The sequence below is a fragment of the Elephas maximus genome (genome assembly GCF_024166365.1).
Source record: "Elephas maximus indicus isolate mEleMax1 chromosome Y unlocalized genomic scaffold, mEleMax1 primary haplotype SUPER_Y_unloc_1, whole genome shotgun sequence".
NCBI classification, from domain to species: Eukaryota; Metazoa; Chordata; class Mammalia; order Proboscidea; family Elephantidae; genus Elephas; species Elephas maximus.
Window position 1 is genome coordinate 3314570 of NW_026060237.1, and position 18116 is coordinate 3332685.

Here is an 18116-nt window from a genome sequence, read left to right on the forward strand (position 1 = left end):
AGGATTCCCAGGGTGATGCAGATGGTTAAGTACTGGACTATCAGCTGAAAGGCTGGTGGTTCTAACCCAAGCGGGGGAGTCTCAGATGTAAGGAAGGCCAAGAGATTTGCTCCTACAAGTTCACTGTCTTAAAAACTGGGGGTAGCAGGTCTACAGAGCACACCTGGGGTCCCACGGTCTCGAGTAAATTGGAATAGACTTGACACAAGTAACAACAACAAATGTTTCTAGGAATTTGTCCATTTTTTCTTTATCATCTCAGCAGCTAGCATAGAGCATTCATACTATTTTCCTTATGAATCATTTTTGTTTCTATAAGTTTGATAGTAATATCCGATTGTCATTTCTCATTTTGTTTTCTCTCTTTCTTGTACTAGATCAAGCTTGTCACTTTTCCTACTCTTTCCCAATAACCAAGTTTTTGATTTGTTAACTTCATTGTATTTCTATCCCCTGTTTTATGCTAATCCTTATAAATTTCTTCCTAAGCTAGCTTGGATATAACCAGTTCTTACTTTTATATTTCCTTCAAGTTTAATCTTATTTTTTTATAGAAAATTGGATATTTGGAATATTACAATGTTGGTATTCAGGAAATCAGATTCTGTCTGCTCCCTGGTAATGATAGTGGGTTGTAGTTTTCGCCTTTTTTAGTGACTTTTGTAACCTGTATTTGTAATATTAGAATTATTTTCTGAATATGGTGACTGAAATATTGGCAACTAATGTTTAGATAACTATGTGATAACTACTGTTTTCAGTTTGCTTAAATCTTTGGAGAAAGAAGAGAAAATAAAATTTAAAAAATTACGAAAACAAAACAAAACTGAGAACACAAGCAAATAGAGACCCAGAAACCTCACTTTAAACGGTGGTGTATGGTGTGGCTTCAAGTTACTTTAAGAAAAAAAAAAGAAAGAAATTTGTTCCTTCTGGTTCCAAAGCCTTACCTAGTAGGTGACTTTGCTGGGATTGGTTAGTGGGTCCCACTGAGTCTGACCTTTACTGGGATTATCTAGAGGACCCCACCCCACCGCTGAGTTTTACACGGATTGACAGCCCTCCACTTTAACCCCAGGGCTGTGTCACCCCTTACCTCCCACCCCCCATCCTCCCCCACAGGTGACTGACAAAAACCCTGCAACACGGAGGCAAAGACATGGCTTCCTGGTCTAGGAGAGCTAGGAGAGGAACAGGTATTTGAATACTGCTGCCCTGCTCTAGGACCCTCCCACAGCTATTAAATCTGCTCTGGTGAGTGATGGAAGCAGTGCCTACCATGGTAGAAACAAGAAGCTGACCTGGACAGCAGAGTGTAAAATCTGAACCTCAGCTGAATGCTGAGAGGAGTGGCTAATGGCTTTAGCCTGGCCAAGTGGTGTCATGGCATTTCCAGTTTGGAAAGTTTCCTGATGGGTGACAATGAACACTGGTTTTCAAAAAAGCATAAGCTGGTTTCCTGTTAGATGTTGAGGGACCATGCAGGGATTCTTCCTAAACCTTGCCTGTTGCATTATCTTCATTTCAGTTTAAATTCTTTACGCCCTTCAGTTATTAAAGTTGCTACTGCAAACATGTTGTTCCCACGAGTTCTCTGTGACTGTTCCCATAAATTATCCAACCTAAAAGCATGAGTGTCATACAGGGAACAGCTGGTGCCAGACATGGTGGAGAACCTGAAGAAGGGAGCTTATTTGCCTTCCACTTCATAGGAACCAGCTTGATGCTGTTTCTTACAGTCAGGGTTGTCCTTTCAGTTGGTATTCAAGAAAGTGCTCCTACTTACAGACCAGGAAAAAAAAATGAGTTCCTGAGACACTGACCCAAAATACACATAAGCTGACCAGGTAATTTCTCTACAAAAAAAAAAAAAAAAAGACTACGTTGTGGAATTCTGCAATTTGGCACTCACTTTGGCTGACACAAAATTTAGGGCCAGTGTGAAAGCACGAGAAAGACTGAATTATATCCTAGTGAAAGTATTGCTGTCCAGGATGAAAGTTGTATTCTCTGGGGAAGGAAAACATGGCTAAGTGTCCAGCCAATGCGCTCTTGTCACAGACAGTAGTTCAGGGTATTGCTACCTGGACCTAGCAAAGTCCCACCCCCTTAACTCATTTTTAGGATATGCCAGCCCTAAACCCAGCCATGACACCCATGTGCTGACGTGAAATATTAAGCGTCTTTTTTTTTTTTGAATTTTTAAATCCTTGGAAAGAACAAAGACCTGATTAGAAGTATCGCTTTAGTCTCAAAAAGGTATTTAAAATTTGCTGTGCCCCAGCTTCAGTTCCCCTATTACCAGACCACAATCTGCTGTCCCATACATGCCCGCAGAATTACTGTATTTTTCCTTTTGCCAGTACCCACAAGTCCTGGGCACAGTCATGTGAAACCCTAAAACCCCCTTTAAGTTTAAAGCTTAAGGAGCTGCGAAGGCTTTTTCTGTTCTGTCTGTGGGGGTGGTCTGTGGGAAGAGTAAACAGAGGGTCAAATCTTGCTTTGTACAGGCTCAGCTCCCTTCCACCCAAGAACTGGGTCACAGGACCTCAGACCAAACACCTGACACACAGCAGATGGTGTGTAATGCTCGTTACAGGGCGAGACTGCACTGGGGCCATGGCAGAAGAGTGCTTGGGAGGATTTATTTGACTCTCATTGTCTAAACCTCATTCCTGAAGGATCTGCTGGGTGCAGCAGCAAAGACATGACCCCGAGAAGAAGGGCTTGAGCAGGGTCAGGAATGTAGCATAAGAGTTTCACTGAGGGACTTGCTCAAGAGGGAGCCTTTTCATGTGTAAATATAGAAGAACATGCTGGGAGAAACAGTAAACTCTCACATGAGTTATGAGTAAATCTGCTGCTTGCCCTGCAGGTCCCCACTTTTGCAGTCAACAGAGTCAGAAACCCAGCAACAGCTGTACCACCTGCTCTCACCACTCTAGTCCTTACATAAAACTTATTCCAAAAATTTCCAACTGTTTCTTGGAACACTGGCAGTAATACACTTTTAGTCCCTCCAGATGATTCTGCATTTAATTTGGAGACCATTTTGTTCAACAGTGAACTCAACTTTAAAGGTTCCTCTGTCTTTTGTCACACTAATGTGAGTGAATATATCCAAGAGGTACCACTGAAATGTTACCAGGCTGCCAGACCCTGCTCATTAAGCCCATCCTTCCTTTTTCAATTAAAAGCCTTGAGTCCCCAGTAAACGGGCATCTCTTTCTCCTCCTGCTCCCAGCTACTGTCCTATGGAAAGACCTGTATCCTCATCTTGTATCCTAAAGCCTGCTGAATCCCTTCCCTCTAGCTTTATAGTCCTTGCTCCCCTTGTACACTGAGACTCCCTGAGCAGTTATTTCAAAAGTCCAATGTCAGGAGTCGTTTTATTCCTTCAAGTCACCATCTACTTAGCATGTGAACTCACATTTAGACACAGACAGACACTTGGAAGTGTTTTATTTTTCAAGTTCCTTCAAGGTTTATCAGCATCTCAGTCCGTTTTTATCTTCTACCACCCAACTGCTTCTTCATTTCTCTCCTGTTCACAGGATACGTGCTGATTATTCATTTCCAGATCTAAAGCAGTTTCTTGGATTTTCTTTTTTCACTCCTTTAGGTGAAGTTTGATGTTGCATCATGTTCATGCCAAGTGCTGGGAGTGGCCCTGATGACACATACACACACACACACACACAAAGACACACAAGATATATTCACTGAAATGTATTAAATACTGTGTTAACTCCTCATGGACTTTCCATTCCATATTTGTGATCTATTACATTTCCTCCCACATAAATTCAAAATGATCCTCCACAATCTTGCACAACTGCCTCATGGAAATGTAAATTTTAAGGATGACTCATTGATCAAGACTTATGGATATTTGTGCGAGGATGCTAGGAGGACCTGAACATGAGCCAGACATTCGGGGGTGGTAGGAGGGGCTGAGGATGCTTGCATATGCATGAAATGATAGTCCAGAGAACATGTATCAATAATGCATCCTTACTTCTATCTGAGTGTCCATGGCCAGTCATACTTCTCACTGAGGTTAAGTTTCCCTAGCTATAGCCTATTTTGCATTACATTTCTCCAATGTTACTGTCTCAGACTGACTCTAGAAGGTACACTCATGTCAATGCCCTGCACCCATGGTCCCCACCTGTTTTTCTCTCCACCTTCTTGTCCTGGTTCCGTCCTCCCCCAGGTAGTACTGCAGGGGATGAATCCACAGGTCTTCACTGATGATCCGGTAGTGCGAACAGAAAGATCATGCTAGGTTCAGCACTCATTTCTGAAGCAGATGGGAACACACCAAGGCCATTTCTGACTATCTACAGAGGCCCACCTCAGCAATCCTGTTGTATGCTGGGAAGCTGGGACCAGAGAACCAGTTGAAGAAATTAACTCTGATATAACGATGCCTGCGCTTTTAAGTCTCACATCCGTAATCCTTGAGCCACTGGACTGGAGTGGAAGAAGATGCTATATACCCTGGGGAAATATAGGAATGGAGGAAGAGGGCTAGATCATGTTGGCCTATGACACACCTGTGACACTCTCCCCATCCATCAAGGGAGCCACTTCTTACCACTGATGGTAATGTCATATTCCTTGAAGATCACTTCATTCTGAAAATAGGGGTTCCTCCAAAAGAAAAATGTGATTTTGCATCGGTTATTAGGATGGTTGAGCTTCTCCACCTGGCAGAAAGTAGAAGATGGGTAGAGTGAAACGTCTATTCAAGAGACCTGGCCTTTTGGGGAGACAAGCCCTTGCCTATTTCCATGGATGAATCCTTTCCTATTCCCCTCTCCCACCTGACCTCTGACCTGACCTTCAGATTGTTCAAGTAGCAGAGCATGTCTTTTCCTCCACCCTGACCATGGCTGACATCTGGGGGTGGTTCACAATCTGCGTGGGGTCAAGGAGCCTTCAGAGGCCAGGCAGAGGAGGGCTAGAAGCACACGGAACACAGCTGGCCAGCAACCAATGGCTGAGACAGGCAGTCTCCCAGACCTCCTGTCATTGAGACAACCACCCACATGCCCCCTCAACCATGGTCCATCATCATATGCATCTTGCAGCCTAGTGGTCTCTGTGCTCATGTGAAACCACCTGCAGGCACACATGCAGTCTATTCTGAGACTCCTGATGCCTGTATTCTTTGTGTGCTGTGGTCTATCCCAACACTGCTACCGTCTGCATGTGGGGTGTCCTGGCTCTCCTGTGGTTGCCTCTGGTCCTCAGTCAGCGTGCTGGGGGCGAAGCCTTGATGCCATGTGTCCTAGATGAGCCCCAGTCACTTCACGTGGGTGCCTGTCTCTGTTTGGAGCTCTAACGGTTTTCTATGAGGCAATGAGAGGGCATATATGTGGGGGGTGGGGAGAGGGGGCTGTGGATGCAGAGGCTGGAGCTGCCTGGTGTATTCTGGGGGTGGGGTGCTGGGGCTGTGTAAAGGACAATGGCTACTCAGCAAAGAAAACTTGCAAGGAGAACCTTGCCTTTTGGAGATGAGGTACTGGTAGTGACTGACTAGAAACCCTGGTGGCATAGTGGTTAAGCGCTAGGGCTGCTAACCAAAGGGTTGGCAGTTCCAATCCACCAGCAGCTCCTTGGAAACTCTATGCAGCAGTTCTACTCTGCCCTCTAGGGTCGCTATGAGTCCGAATCCACTTGACTGCACTGGGTTGTTTTGTTCGGGTTTTTTCTTTTTTTTTTAGTGACTGACTGGCACGGACATTCAGGTCCTCGGAGCTATTCTTATGCTGCCTGTGGCCTCTGCTCCTAGTCGCTGGGAAGGTTTGCCCTGCTCAGGACAGGGCCAAAACATTCACCTGTAGTTCCCGCCTCAGGATTCTCTTAGTGGGGATGCTGGCCTGGCTCTATTCCCCCACCTGTGTCCCCTCTGGACACCATGCACCCTCCCCGCCCACCTTTCCGCTCTTTTAACCCTCTTCCCTCACCCACCTCCCACCAGTTGGAGGCCCTTGGGAGCTCCCACTGAAAGGATACTGCTTTGACCCAGAATCGTGGGATGCCCTGGATGATGGCGCTTCTGCCGTCCAGGTGTGGCTTGCAACTCTGCACCAGCTTACTCCTCACGCGAAAGTAGTCCCTGTTGGCCTTGGCGTTCATAAGCCCTATCTCCATTTGAAGGGCCTCCAGGGCCTCCAAGGCCTCCAGGAAGCGCTGGGTGCTGGAGGGTCCCGGTGAAGACAGGGCCTGCTCGGCCTGGGGCTGTTCGCGCTGCTCCTGCTCCTCCGCCTGTTCCTGTTCTTCCTCGTCCCCCACGGTCACGACCTCCACCTCCTCAGTTATGTCCTCCACCACGACCACCTCCTGCTTCTGCGCCTCCGCTCTCCCCCCCCAGGCCCCGCTCTCCTCTACCAGCACCCTACAGAAAATGGCCGCCTCCTCAGGCGTCTCGTCCTGCGCCTGCGCACCCGCTGCGGCCTGCTCCATCTTGGCGCTACAGCTCTCCGGGGGCTGCTCCCCGGGACACCCCGGGTACCGTCTTTTTAAAGGGCCACTTCGCAGGCCGCTGTCCTCCCAACCTCCCCGGGCAGCCCTGCCTTCCCCAGGCCGCGCCTCACTCGTCATGGGGGCTGGACGGGGGCTGTGGGGGTGAAGACCTCCCGGGAACGGTAGACGCACCGGGCCCTGGTCAGTCCCTCTTCTCAGAACCGTCTGCTGGTGAACAGGGAGGGCGGGCGCTGATGCGAAACTGTGAGGAGACAATTGAAGCTGTGCGGAGACAATTGAAGCCGTGCGGAGACAATCCGGGCACTTTGGCGGGAAAGGGCCTTGAATGCATTGATTCTTCTTTGGTCATCCTTATTCAATGTCCAGCCTTCACATGTATATGAGGCAATTGAAAATATCATGGTTAGAGTCAGGCACAGAATAGTCCCACAAATTACATTCTTAAAGTGACATTCCTAGTAGCAACAGCTCAGGGTTTCAGTCTCCGAAGTCTCTCCAACACCTGTTTTCCTTTTTTTCCTCAACTGTCATTCTTGTGGGAGTGAGGTGGTATCACACACTAGTATGGGAAAGCAATATCACAGTGTGATAACACCTAATCCCACTACGATGGCAATTAAGAAAAAAAAGGAAAGCAGGTGTTGATGAGGTTTTGGACACAAGATCCCTCAGGTATTGCTTCTAGGGATGTAAACAGTACAAACACTAACAGATTGATGGCTCCTCAAAAAAGTTGAAAATAGTGCTAGCATACAACCCAGCAATTCCAATTGTATGTACGCACTCAAAAGAAGTGTAAAGAGAAGACAATTTTGCATTCCAATATTTTTTACAGCAATTTTTACAAATTGGGGGTGCTGGCCTGGCTCTATTCCCCTACCTGTCCCCTGTGGACACCATGCACCCTCCCCGCCCACCTTTCTGCTCTTTTAACTCTCTTCTCTCACCCACCTCCCACCAGTCAGAGGCCTCCGGGAGACAAACACAGAAAGGATATTGCTTTGACCCAGAAAACAGGTATTGGAGAGATTCTGGAGACTGAAACATGTGGAAACAATTAAAATGTCCATCAACAGGTGAATGTATGAACAAAACGTGGGATACACATACAGTGGGATATTATTAAGCCGTAAAGAAAAATGAAACTGACGAATGACACAACATGAATATACCATAAAACCATGCTGAGTGAAATAAGTCTCTCTTAAAAGTACGCATACTGTATGATCTCACCTATATGAAATAAGCAAATATATTTTTTGTTATGAGGAGAGGGATGTCTTTTCTTAAGGAGTGTCTTTTAGTTATCTAGTGCTGCTATAACAGAAATACCACAAAACAGTGGCTTTAACAAACAAGTAAATAAATAAATGAAAACTCTGCCAAACTCTGTCACTTCTGAGCCATAATGACTCTGTAAGACAGGATAAAACTACCCAATAGGATTTCCAAGGACCAGCTGATGGATTCAAACTGCCAAACTTTGGTTAGCAACCAGCCACTTAACCACTGTGCCATCAAGGCTACAGTATAATTCTTATATATTGCACTTCCAGGCTTGAATTTTTTCCTCAGTTAGTTGTTTCACCCTGAGAAATGCAATATGTTCTTTTTTGGTTTCTAACTCCTGGTCTTTGGTCATTTCATTACACTGCTTTAGCTTGTCTGCTCAAGCTGCCCTTTGAAATCTTTCGTGCAGCTCTTTTACTTCATCATCTCTTCCATTCCAGCCACTCTTTGGAAACCCTGTGGGGAAGTTCTAGTCTATTCTACAGGGTCGCTATGATTTGGAATCAACTTAATGGCATGGGGTACAAGTGTGTCTATACATACACATTTAGCTGTTTAAATAAGTGACTAATTCATTGAAACAAACAACAAAACGTAATTAAATGAAACATTACCAAAGATCACCTAACATGACACCCAAAATAGGAATTGTTATATAATTCTGGACAATGTTAAATTCATAATGTAAATCTTCAAAGAAGAAAATACACAGGTCCAGCTGATTTCCATAGGAAACTCTACCAACACCTATTCTGTCCAAGCTCTTTCAGAAAATAGAAACGAATACTTCTCCATTTATTTTAAGAACCCTGACATGATAAACATTGAATCCCAAGAATGCAAGTATAGCGCCATATTGAAAGCCCACCAATGTAATCCACATGCTCATTAGTGAAACAAAATCATCTTATTTTATCAATTAATGAAGAAGAAAAACATTTGGAAAAAAAATCCAACATACATTTCTGAATAAAATAAGGTCTCAGCCAATTAAAAATATGTAAAAATTATACTTGGCAGTTATATACTGAATCCTTTCCCAATAAAAGCAGAAACAGGGCAACAAGGTACAATCTCACCATTCTTATTGCCTGTAGTACTGGAAGGCTTTGCCAGAGAAGTAACTTAAGAAAAACAAAAGCATACATTTTGGGAAGGAAGAAATTTCCAGACATTATCAATAAGTTGATCAGGTCACATAGTCAAGTTATAAACATCAATTAATGATATTAACTGAACTAATGAAAGCTGAAATAAAAACACAAAATTATTTAAAATGACTCCAATAATAAGACCATTTCGTGATCTGGGAAGTACCAGTCATCTTTGGACCCCTGTCACGGGTGCCTGGGTGACCTGAGTGGAGGTACCAGTCCGTAGGCCCGTGATGCCGGTAGGTGAGGCCCTTGTTTAATAGCAATGGAATGTCAAACATCAAACACCCACCTCTCCACTGCACAGCTAAAATGGTCGGAGTCTGCCAGCAAGGGCCTATTCTCCCGAATAGGCCCACAAGGGTCCATGCAGAAGGGAAAGGTGCTCAAAGTCCACGGACAGTTTATGCCTGGACAGGAGCCGCTTCTGTCCTGAGCTTCTCTGGTTAGTGAAGCTAGCAAATTATCTTTTCCCCCAAATGCAAATTTTTTTCCTTCCCCAAGGCCAGGAGGATGGCTCTAGGTGCGCAACAGTGCCTATTTAAGGCCCAGGGAATTCAGCCGCTGAAGACGGTTTGCCGTTGGAGGGGGCGGGGCGCATTAAAATATAAGCAAGTATGTTCTCAGGTTCCAGAGCCGTGAGTAAGCTGTGTGGCTGGCTGCTTCTCCCTGAGGAAACTGCAGCCGACCGCAAGTATCAGCCTGCTGCCACTCTGGGAATGGTGCCTGAGGGCTCCTCGCAATTCAGGTCCAGTAACTCCTCTCCGCTTCTGATTGGTCTCTTCCTTTCCCTACCCCTCAGCTCGTGTTCTAAGCTTGCCTTTGAAGCTCAGGGCTCCCAGCTTGTCATAAATATATTCGTTTGATTAATTTTTTTCAGGGGGCTCGCAAGAAGCATCTGTCTATTCACCATCTTTGCACTGCCCGAGAATAATAATTTTTGACAGAATTGAAAAAGCATTTCAGCTGAGGTAAATAGAGATCAAATCAGAAATAAATGACTGAAGAACAAAGGAACAACAGAGAAAATCAACAAAGTCAAAAGTTGGTTGATTGAAAACATCAGTAAAGTTGCAAATCTTCAGCTAAACTGACAAAAGTCAGAGAGTGCAAATAACAAAAATAAGAAATGAAACAGAAGACATTACAACAGATATAAGAGAAATAAAAAAGGGCAACAGAATACCATAAAAAGTTGTATTCCAACAAATTTGAAAACGTAAATAAAATGGGTTGATTCCTAGCAACATGTAACCTACCTAAGGTAACACAAAAGACATAGAAAATCTCAAAAAACTCATAAGAGAAGAGATTGAATCTAAAACCTTTCAGCAACAAGAAATCATGGGACCAAATTAATTAACTGGGGGACTTTACCAAATATTCTGAGAAAAAGCAAAACCTTTTTCCTCAAACTCTTCTAAACTATAGAACAGATAGCAATACTCCATAAGTCACTCTATAAAGGAAACATTTCCCAGATTTCAAAGCCAGACAAGAAAACAACAAAACAAAACAAAACAAAACAAAAAACAGACCTGTATCCCTCATGAATATATTAAAAAAATTCTTATAAAATACTGGTCAGCAGAAAACAGAAACATATTAAAAGAATTATACACCATGAACAATTTGGATTTATTGCAGGTACACAATGATGATTCAACATTGTATAATTTATCAATGTAATACACTACAATGACAGAGCAAAGTAACAGAGCTACATGATCGTCTCAATAGATGGAGAAAAGACGTTTGATAAGATTCAACTCCTTTTCCTAATAAAAATTGTCAACAGTATATGTGTAGAAGGGAAATTCTTGACAATGTATAGGGTGATTTTATAAAAAACCAACAGCCAGCGTTAGAATGGAGAAGGCTGAGAGTCTCCCACTTGAGAAGAGGAATGAGAACAGGATGACCACTATGACTATCAGTGAGGTGCAGTCTTACCACTTTTCTCTTGCTCATCTTAGTGGAAAATATGAGTGTTCCTTCTCTGACAGTTTCTGTCTTTCCCAGGTTCTGGCTTTTGCAGGTTTTCCTGTGTAATGAAAGTTGCGAACCTGTTGCCTTGGAGTAAATTCTGGCTCATACAGGATAGACGAGAACTGCTCCATATGTTTTCCACGGAGTGGCTGGTGGATTCGAAATGCCAACCTTTGGGTTAGCAGCAGAGTCTTAACCACGGAGCCACCAGGGCTCCAAAAGATGCAAAGTCCTAGGAAGCTCCAATATTTCCAAGTTGGTAAAACACAGGGATCTACAAATAAATGTATCATAATAAATATGCTAAACACTAAATACAAGCTGAAAATCTCTAATGCAGCAAGAAAAAATACATCATCGACAACAGAAACACAGTAGGATTAAAAGATGATCTATAAGCAGAAAGACATGAGGCTAGAAGTTATCAAAGGAAACAAAAATGTCAACCAAGGACCGTTTATGCGGTAAAGGTATAATTAATAGGATTATTGCAAATTAAAAAATTTCCAGGTAAAGAAAGATGGAGAGAATTTGTCTCCAGCTCATCTCTCATGAGAAAGACTAAAAGAGTAACTCAATACAGACACAGATCACTTTAAAAATGCATATTTTAAAAATGCATGTGCTACCTTCTTTATCCTGTTTTTTTAAAACAAATCATGTGAAATGATATGCGTTGTTGAACCTATAGTTTATAGAAAATTAAGACCTGTGTAACATTTGGATGAAGACAGCACAAAGGAAATGAGTGGGGAAAAGATTATAACTGCTAAAAAATGAGGATATTGAAGTATAATTATAGGAGTATATTTATAACAATAACAATACATGTATGTACACATGTAGTACACATATGTATGCATAAATTATATAAAATAAGTAGAATTAAGATACAAAACCATTTTGTTGTAGTTCCTTTGAAATGACTCTTTGATTCCTGTATTATTTAAGGAAAACTGTACAAAACAATTATTATGCATATGGTATTAGACTTGCACTATGTTCAGATGTAATGTGTGACAATAACAACATAACCAAAAGATGGACAACTGTATAGTACTAAAACTAAATTAGTATGAGGGTACAATGAATGTTTTCTGAACTTAAGGTGTTAACATAATTTGAAGGGAAACCATCAAGAAGGAAAATGAAAAAATGCAGAAAAAAGTTAGAGCAAAATTAAAAAGTTGCAGTGCGATAAAGTCAGTAAAACACCAAGAGAGCAAGCAAAGTAAAGGTCTTCCAAAAGCACTACCTTAGAGAACACTTTCTATCTCATTGTACGAGTCTAACGTTACTCTGATATCAAAGCTAGAAAAATACGCCAGTAGGGAAACAACAAAACAACTACAGAGAAACACGTTTTATGGATATGCCTGCAAAAATCCTGAAGAGAATGCTAGCAAAATCCAGCAGATAATTACAAGGATTATACTCCATGTTCAAACAGAAGGTATTCCCATCATACAAGCTGGCTGAATATATAAAAATTCATACACATAATACAGCACATTGAGATAATGAAGAGCAAATTACATCATCTCAGTGCAGAAGCAAACTGGACACAACCCAACAGCCTTTCATGATGAAAACCCTCGAACTAGAATTAGAAGGATGCTTAACCTCAAAAGGAAATTTATTAAAAACCCCAAACTAACATGGCATTCAACAGAGAAATACTAGAAGCACCCCACTAGTACCAAGAACAAAACTAGGATGTCTGCTTTTGCCATTTGTATTCAACAGTATGGGCAAAGCTCTAGCCAGAGAAATTTAGCAAAACATAGATGGCATCAAATCAGTAGTGAAAAATTAAAACTATCTCCTTTCACATATAACATAAACTTATGATAAAAAAAACTCTATAAAATATATGAAAAAGAAAACAAAGAGCATCAGAGATAGTAAATAAGTTAAAATTGTAGGACACAATATCAAAATGAACTAAGTCCAGTGTATTTCTCTGCACCAGAAATATGCATTCTGAAAGGAAATCATTAAAACATTTGCATTTAAAACTGATTCAAAGTTTAATACAAAATAACTTTATATTTACATAAGCATAAAACAAACTGGTCACTAAGTTAGTAGCAATGTCTTTCTATGCTCTTTTTTCAGAGGAATGCTGGCCTCATGGAATGAGGTGACAAGGGATCCCTCTTCTTCAGTTTTCTGAAACATGTTAGAAGGATTGGTGCTAATTCCTTAAGTGTTTGCTAGAATCTATTCGTGAAGCCACATGGTCATGGGCTTTTGTTTGTGGATCAGTTTTTGATTAGTGACTCAATCTCCACTTTCCATGTTGTTATCAATAGATGGCTTCGTGTCCCTTCCACCTCAGGGAAACTCCATGCACAACGGAATGAAATTCTCACCTGTTCATCACCTGTTCTCTCCAGTACCTCTCCTGCTTCCTTCCTCCCTCAGGTGGTACTTTAGGGAATTAATGCATAGGTCCTCACTGATGATCTGATAGTAGAAACAGGACAGATTCTGCCAGATTCAGCCCTCATTTCAAAACACAGCCAGGAACATACCAAAGCCATGTCTGACCCTACCTACAGAGGCCCACCTCAGCAATCCTGATATACCCTGAGAAGTTCAGACCGGAAAACCAGTAGAAGAAGTGAAGGCTGCTGTCATGATGCCTGCAGCTCTGAGCCTCATGTTCAGTCTGGAACTATTGGGTTAGAGTGGAATGAAATGGTGTACACTTTGGTGAAAAAGGAGAATGTAGGGAAGGGGATGGGTCATACTGACACTCTCCCCTATCCATCAAGGAAGCCACTTCTTACCAGTGATGTTAAGGTCATACTCTTTGATGATGACTTCATTCCAAAAATAGGGGTTGTTCTGAAAGAGAAATGTGTCTTTTGCATTGGTTATTAGGATAGATGAGCTTTTCCACTTGGGAGAAAGGAGTAGATGGGGACAGCAAAAGCATCTTTTTAGGTGACCTGCCTTTCAGGGAGCCCTGTCCCTTTCTGTTTTCACTGACGAATCCTTTCCCACTCCCCTCTCCACATGACCTCTGGCCTGATCCGAAACTGATCACCTAGCTGAGCATATCTTACCCTTCCTCTGATAAGGGCTGACATCTAGGGGTGGTTCATAATCTGCATGGGGTCAAGGAGCTTTCAGAAGCCAGGGAGAGAAGGGCTAGCAGCAGTCAAAGCCCACCTGGCCAGCAATCAGTGGCTGGGATAGACAGTCTCCCATACCTCCTATCATTGCCACACCCACCCCCATGACCCCACAACAATGGTTATTCCTCACATGTCCCTTGGGGCATTGAAGTTGGCCTTCGTGCTCATCTGAAGCTCTCCGAAGGCTTACAAGCAGTCTCTCTCCTGAGACTCCTGAGCTCTGTCTCCTCTGTGCTGTAGGCTGGCCAAAAACTCCTACTGTGTGCATCTCTGGCCTGTCGAGGAACTCCTGCTGCTGCCAGTGTCCGGGTCTTTGAGCAATTCTTCTGCTTTCTGTGGACTGTGCACCTACTTCCCCCGGGAACTTTTTCCCTGCTCAGTACAGACCCTAAAGATTCACTAGCAGTCCCTGGCCAGTGTCTCTTGGCCACTTGTCTTGGCTCTTTGCCCTGACGTGTGCCCTTCCAAGTCTCTTCGCACCAGCCCCACCCCCCTTTCCTATCCCTTAGCTCTCTCTCCCACTCTGCACCCCTTGGAGGCCCTTGGGACTCAGCCACAGAATGTATACTGCTTGGACCCAGAAGCCGGGGTTGCACTGGGTGATCAGTCTTCTCCGGTCCAGGTATGGCTTGCAAGTCTGCAACAGCTTACACCGCAGGCGGAAGTAGGCCCTGCTGGCTCTGGCGTTCCAGGCGTTCAGCTCTATTGAACAACCTCCCGGGAGCGCCCGAGGCTGCAGGGTGCAGGCCAAGGCTGGGCCAGCTTGGGCTCGGGTTCTTCGCGGTGCTCCTGCCACTTAGCCTGTTCCTGCTCCTGCGCGTCCCCCATGGCCACAACCTCCACCTCCGGCGTTCCATCCCCCGCCACCACCACCTCCTCCTGCGTTCTCCACTCTCCCCCTCCCGGCCCCGCTCTCCTCTACCAGCACCCCACAGAAGACGGCGGCCTCTTCAGGCGCCTCGTCCTTCCCTGCGCACCTGCTGCGACCTGCTCCGGCTTGGCGCTACAGCTCCCCGGGGGCTGCTCCCCGGGACACCCTGCACATTGTCCCGCTAAAGGGCCACTTCGCAGGCCGCTGTCCTCCCAAGGTCCCGGGGCAGCCCGGCCTTCCCCAGGCCGCGCCTCACTCACCATGGGGTCTAGTGGCCGCTGGGGCAGGTGTCACGGGGACGGTAGACCGACCTGGCCCGGGTCAGCCGCTCTTCTCAGAAGCGCCCCCTGGTGGATACAGAGCGCGGGCGCCTAACCCTGGCTATGCACAGTCTGCACACCTCCGGCGGGAACCGGCTTTGCCCTGCCCCAGGCGGTTGTTCTGAAGGGAACCAATCCCGCCTCCCACTCAGAGCTGCCTCTGCACTACCGGGCCCCAGCCTGCAGAGGGCGCCCCGCCAAGGACAGAGGCCGTCGCCCTGGCTCTCCAGATACAAGGTGGCTGGACCCTTGTCATTAGGGCTGCAGCAAGTCCAGGCTGCTCCTGCAGGCACGTGGTGGCGCCTCTCTACTGTTCCTGCCACCACTTGTCGCTCAGTCCTCAGTTGCAGACAAGCCGTCACATGGCTGAAATCGGTGCCCCCCACAGGCAGCCGACACCTTGCCCTTTCTCACCCCACCCAGCCAGAAACTTTCCTGTTGTGACTGTGGCACAGGAGAAGTGCTTGCTCCTAGAAGCCTCCTTCTCTCCCTACTTTTCCCACGCACTTCTCCGTGGGTCCTCCTAAGGCCACCCTGAAGGTCCTGGCTCCAACAGACCGAATCTTAAACAGAAATGGCAGCAAAGAAAGAAGGGAGACAGTGAGATGAAAAGGACTAGGAGGCATTGGAAAACAAGGAAGAAAGAAAGAATGCATGGGATAAAGAAAAAGAGTGAGACAGAAAGGGACAGGTGAGGTGTGGCTCTTGGGGTGGGGGTGGCAAAGAAGAAAACCAAGAAAAAAGAGAGAAAGAAGCAATCAACGAAATGTCAGACCTGACAGGACCTTGGTCCCAGTGACTCACCTGATCTGACAACCTAACTGCAGCAATTCAGAGGATTCAGTCGCCAGGCCATGCTACCGCTCCTCAGCAAAAGTAGCCCAGGGAGGAGCTTTGCTGTCCTCTGACCAAATCATTGGCAGGGAATTCGGGTCCCACACTAGGCTGGTCATTTCACATCCTTGTTCCTTCCCTGTGTCCCTCTGTGTATTTCTCTTCTCATTACTTTCTTGCCTGAGTCTCTGTTTGCCTTTCTTCCTCTGTTGCCCTATCTAATAATGCCAGGGAAGGTTAAAGGAGGCCCATAACGGACCCCTTCTCATATACTTGTTGGCCTGGGAGTGGGAACTGCTAGGAAAGTCCTATTGTGTGCACGGCCAACTCTCTCTCTCAGTCCTGTTTGAGCCTCGGTGCTGTCGTATGATAAAAAGTTCAGAAGGGAGTCCAAGTAACCATTTACACCATTGGCTGCATTGTGGCATATTCCTGAAGTCCTTGGTGGCACTCCCTATTCTTTGGTCACCGTCAGGCTAGTGAGTATCAAGACACTTAGAGCTTACCTGGAATTGGGCAGGATCAAGTCTCAGTGGGTAATCCAAGAAGCTGTTTGTTCTCCCAGATACAAAAGTAATGCGTGGGGCTGGTGGATGTTGACCAAAAGCCCTGAGTAATCTTGGGCACGATCTGACAACAAGGTGTATCATGACCAGAATGGGTGTATGCATCTGTCAAAAACCACCACCTTCCACTTCTGAGGTGGTACAGTGGCTCCGGGTGTTTGCAGAAGTATTTGAAGGACAGTCCCACTACCAGACAGGAATACTGCACGTTGTATGACGTTGAACTTTAGAAAAAACAGGAAAAATGGCCTCTATGTTTACATGAAAAGTGGGTTTCGTGGAGAATATGTGGGGCTTTATGTGGGGCATAATGAACTGAGTGGAGCCCTGAATGGGAGTGGTTAAACATTGGGCTGCTAACCCAAAGGTCAGCAGTTTGAAAGCACCAGTTGCTCCTTGGAAACACTGTGGAGCAGTCCTCCTGTGTCCTCTGGGGACCCTCTGAGTGAGAACCGACTTATGGGCACCTAACAACCTAACAACAACAAATGGAGAATGCATTATTCAGGGTCCAGAGATAGCAGAGGTATCCTTCTTGTAGGGGATGGCTGCCCGGCTTTTGTTAGAGAGAATTTTGCTTTCTAAGGAGGAGAAAATGGAGAAAGCTTGACTATCTCTGGTTTAGAAAACAATTTCTCCAGGATACAAAGGTCAGCTGCCCCCGTCCCTTAGTTAAGCCCTCTGGTTTCTGCCCTCCTATGCCCTTGTCCGTGTGTAGTCCAGGGTCCTTGATGTGGAGGGGTTGTGTGATTGCCTTATGACCATTTAAATACGGCAATGGCCATGGCTGTCATTCTCTCATATTAAATGATATCATAAAAGACCCAGCTTTACCACCTCCTCCTACCCCTCTTTCTCACTTCCCCTAGTCCCTACTTAAAACTTATTACTAAAATTTCCAACTGTTTCTTGGAACACGGGCAGTAATATACTGGTATTAGTCTCTCCAGAGGATTCTGCATTAAATTTGGAGACCATTTTTTCAACAGTGTCTTTTGTCACATTAGAAGGACTTAGCTTTCCACATAAGCATTTAAAATGCTTGTTCGTTTTCTCTGTCTTACCTTTTCATTTTCTTTTCTTGTCTGAGTTCATTTATCTTTCTTTTCTTCTTCCCTTTTTTTTATTGCTGAGTAATAGGAAGACTATAAAGTCATGTTCCACAAGTTCCTGCTTAATCTCTATATTTTCGAAAGCAGGGTGTAGGCATGGTTAGTTGCACAGATTCCTTCCCAACCTCTGCCATTCTCTCTGACTTTCACTGAACAGAGAAATAGCCAAGGGGAAGCCAAAGTAACTGCGCATAACACTTTGATCCCTCGTGTCATACTCATGACGTCCTTTTGGACATTCTCAAGCCGTTTGCCCACCCACTTAAAGGAAAAAAATTACCTCCCAGTCACTTTTGACTCGTGGTGACCTCACGTGTGTCAGAGTAGACCTGCTCCATA

General features: G+C 44.8%; 1 protein-coding gene across 1 annotated transcript; it reads left to right on the forward strand.

Moving 5' to 3' along the window:
• The first annotated feature begins 10808 nt into the window (after window positions 1-10808).
• Window positions 10809-15390, forward strand: LOC126069898 (WAS/WASL-interacting protein family member 3-like). The gene is made up of 3 exons (XM_049873542.1): window positions 10809-10875; window positions 14584-14696; window positions 14875-15390. The coding sequence occupies exons 1-3, from the start codon at window positions 10809-10811 to the stop codon at window positions 15388-15390; spliced, it is 696 nt and encodes a 231-aa protein (XP_049729499.1).
• Window positions 15391-18116: the final 2726 nt, after the last annotated feature.

Coding starts and splice junctions, on each gene's coding strand:
- LOC126069898 (XM_049873542.1), top strand. CDS start 10,809: ATGGAGAAGGCTGAGAGTCTCCCACTTGAGAAGAGGAATGAGAACAGG. Junction 10,876..14,583: donor GATGACCACTATGACTATCA/GTGAGGTGCAGT, acceptor CCTATCCCTTAG/CTCTCTCTCCCACTCTGCAC. Junction 14,697..14,874: donor ATCAGTCTTCTCCGGTCCAG/GTATGGCTTGCA, acceptor CCTGCCACTTAG/CCTGTTCCTGCTCCTGCGCG.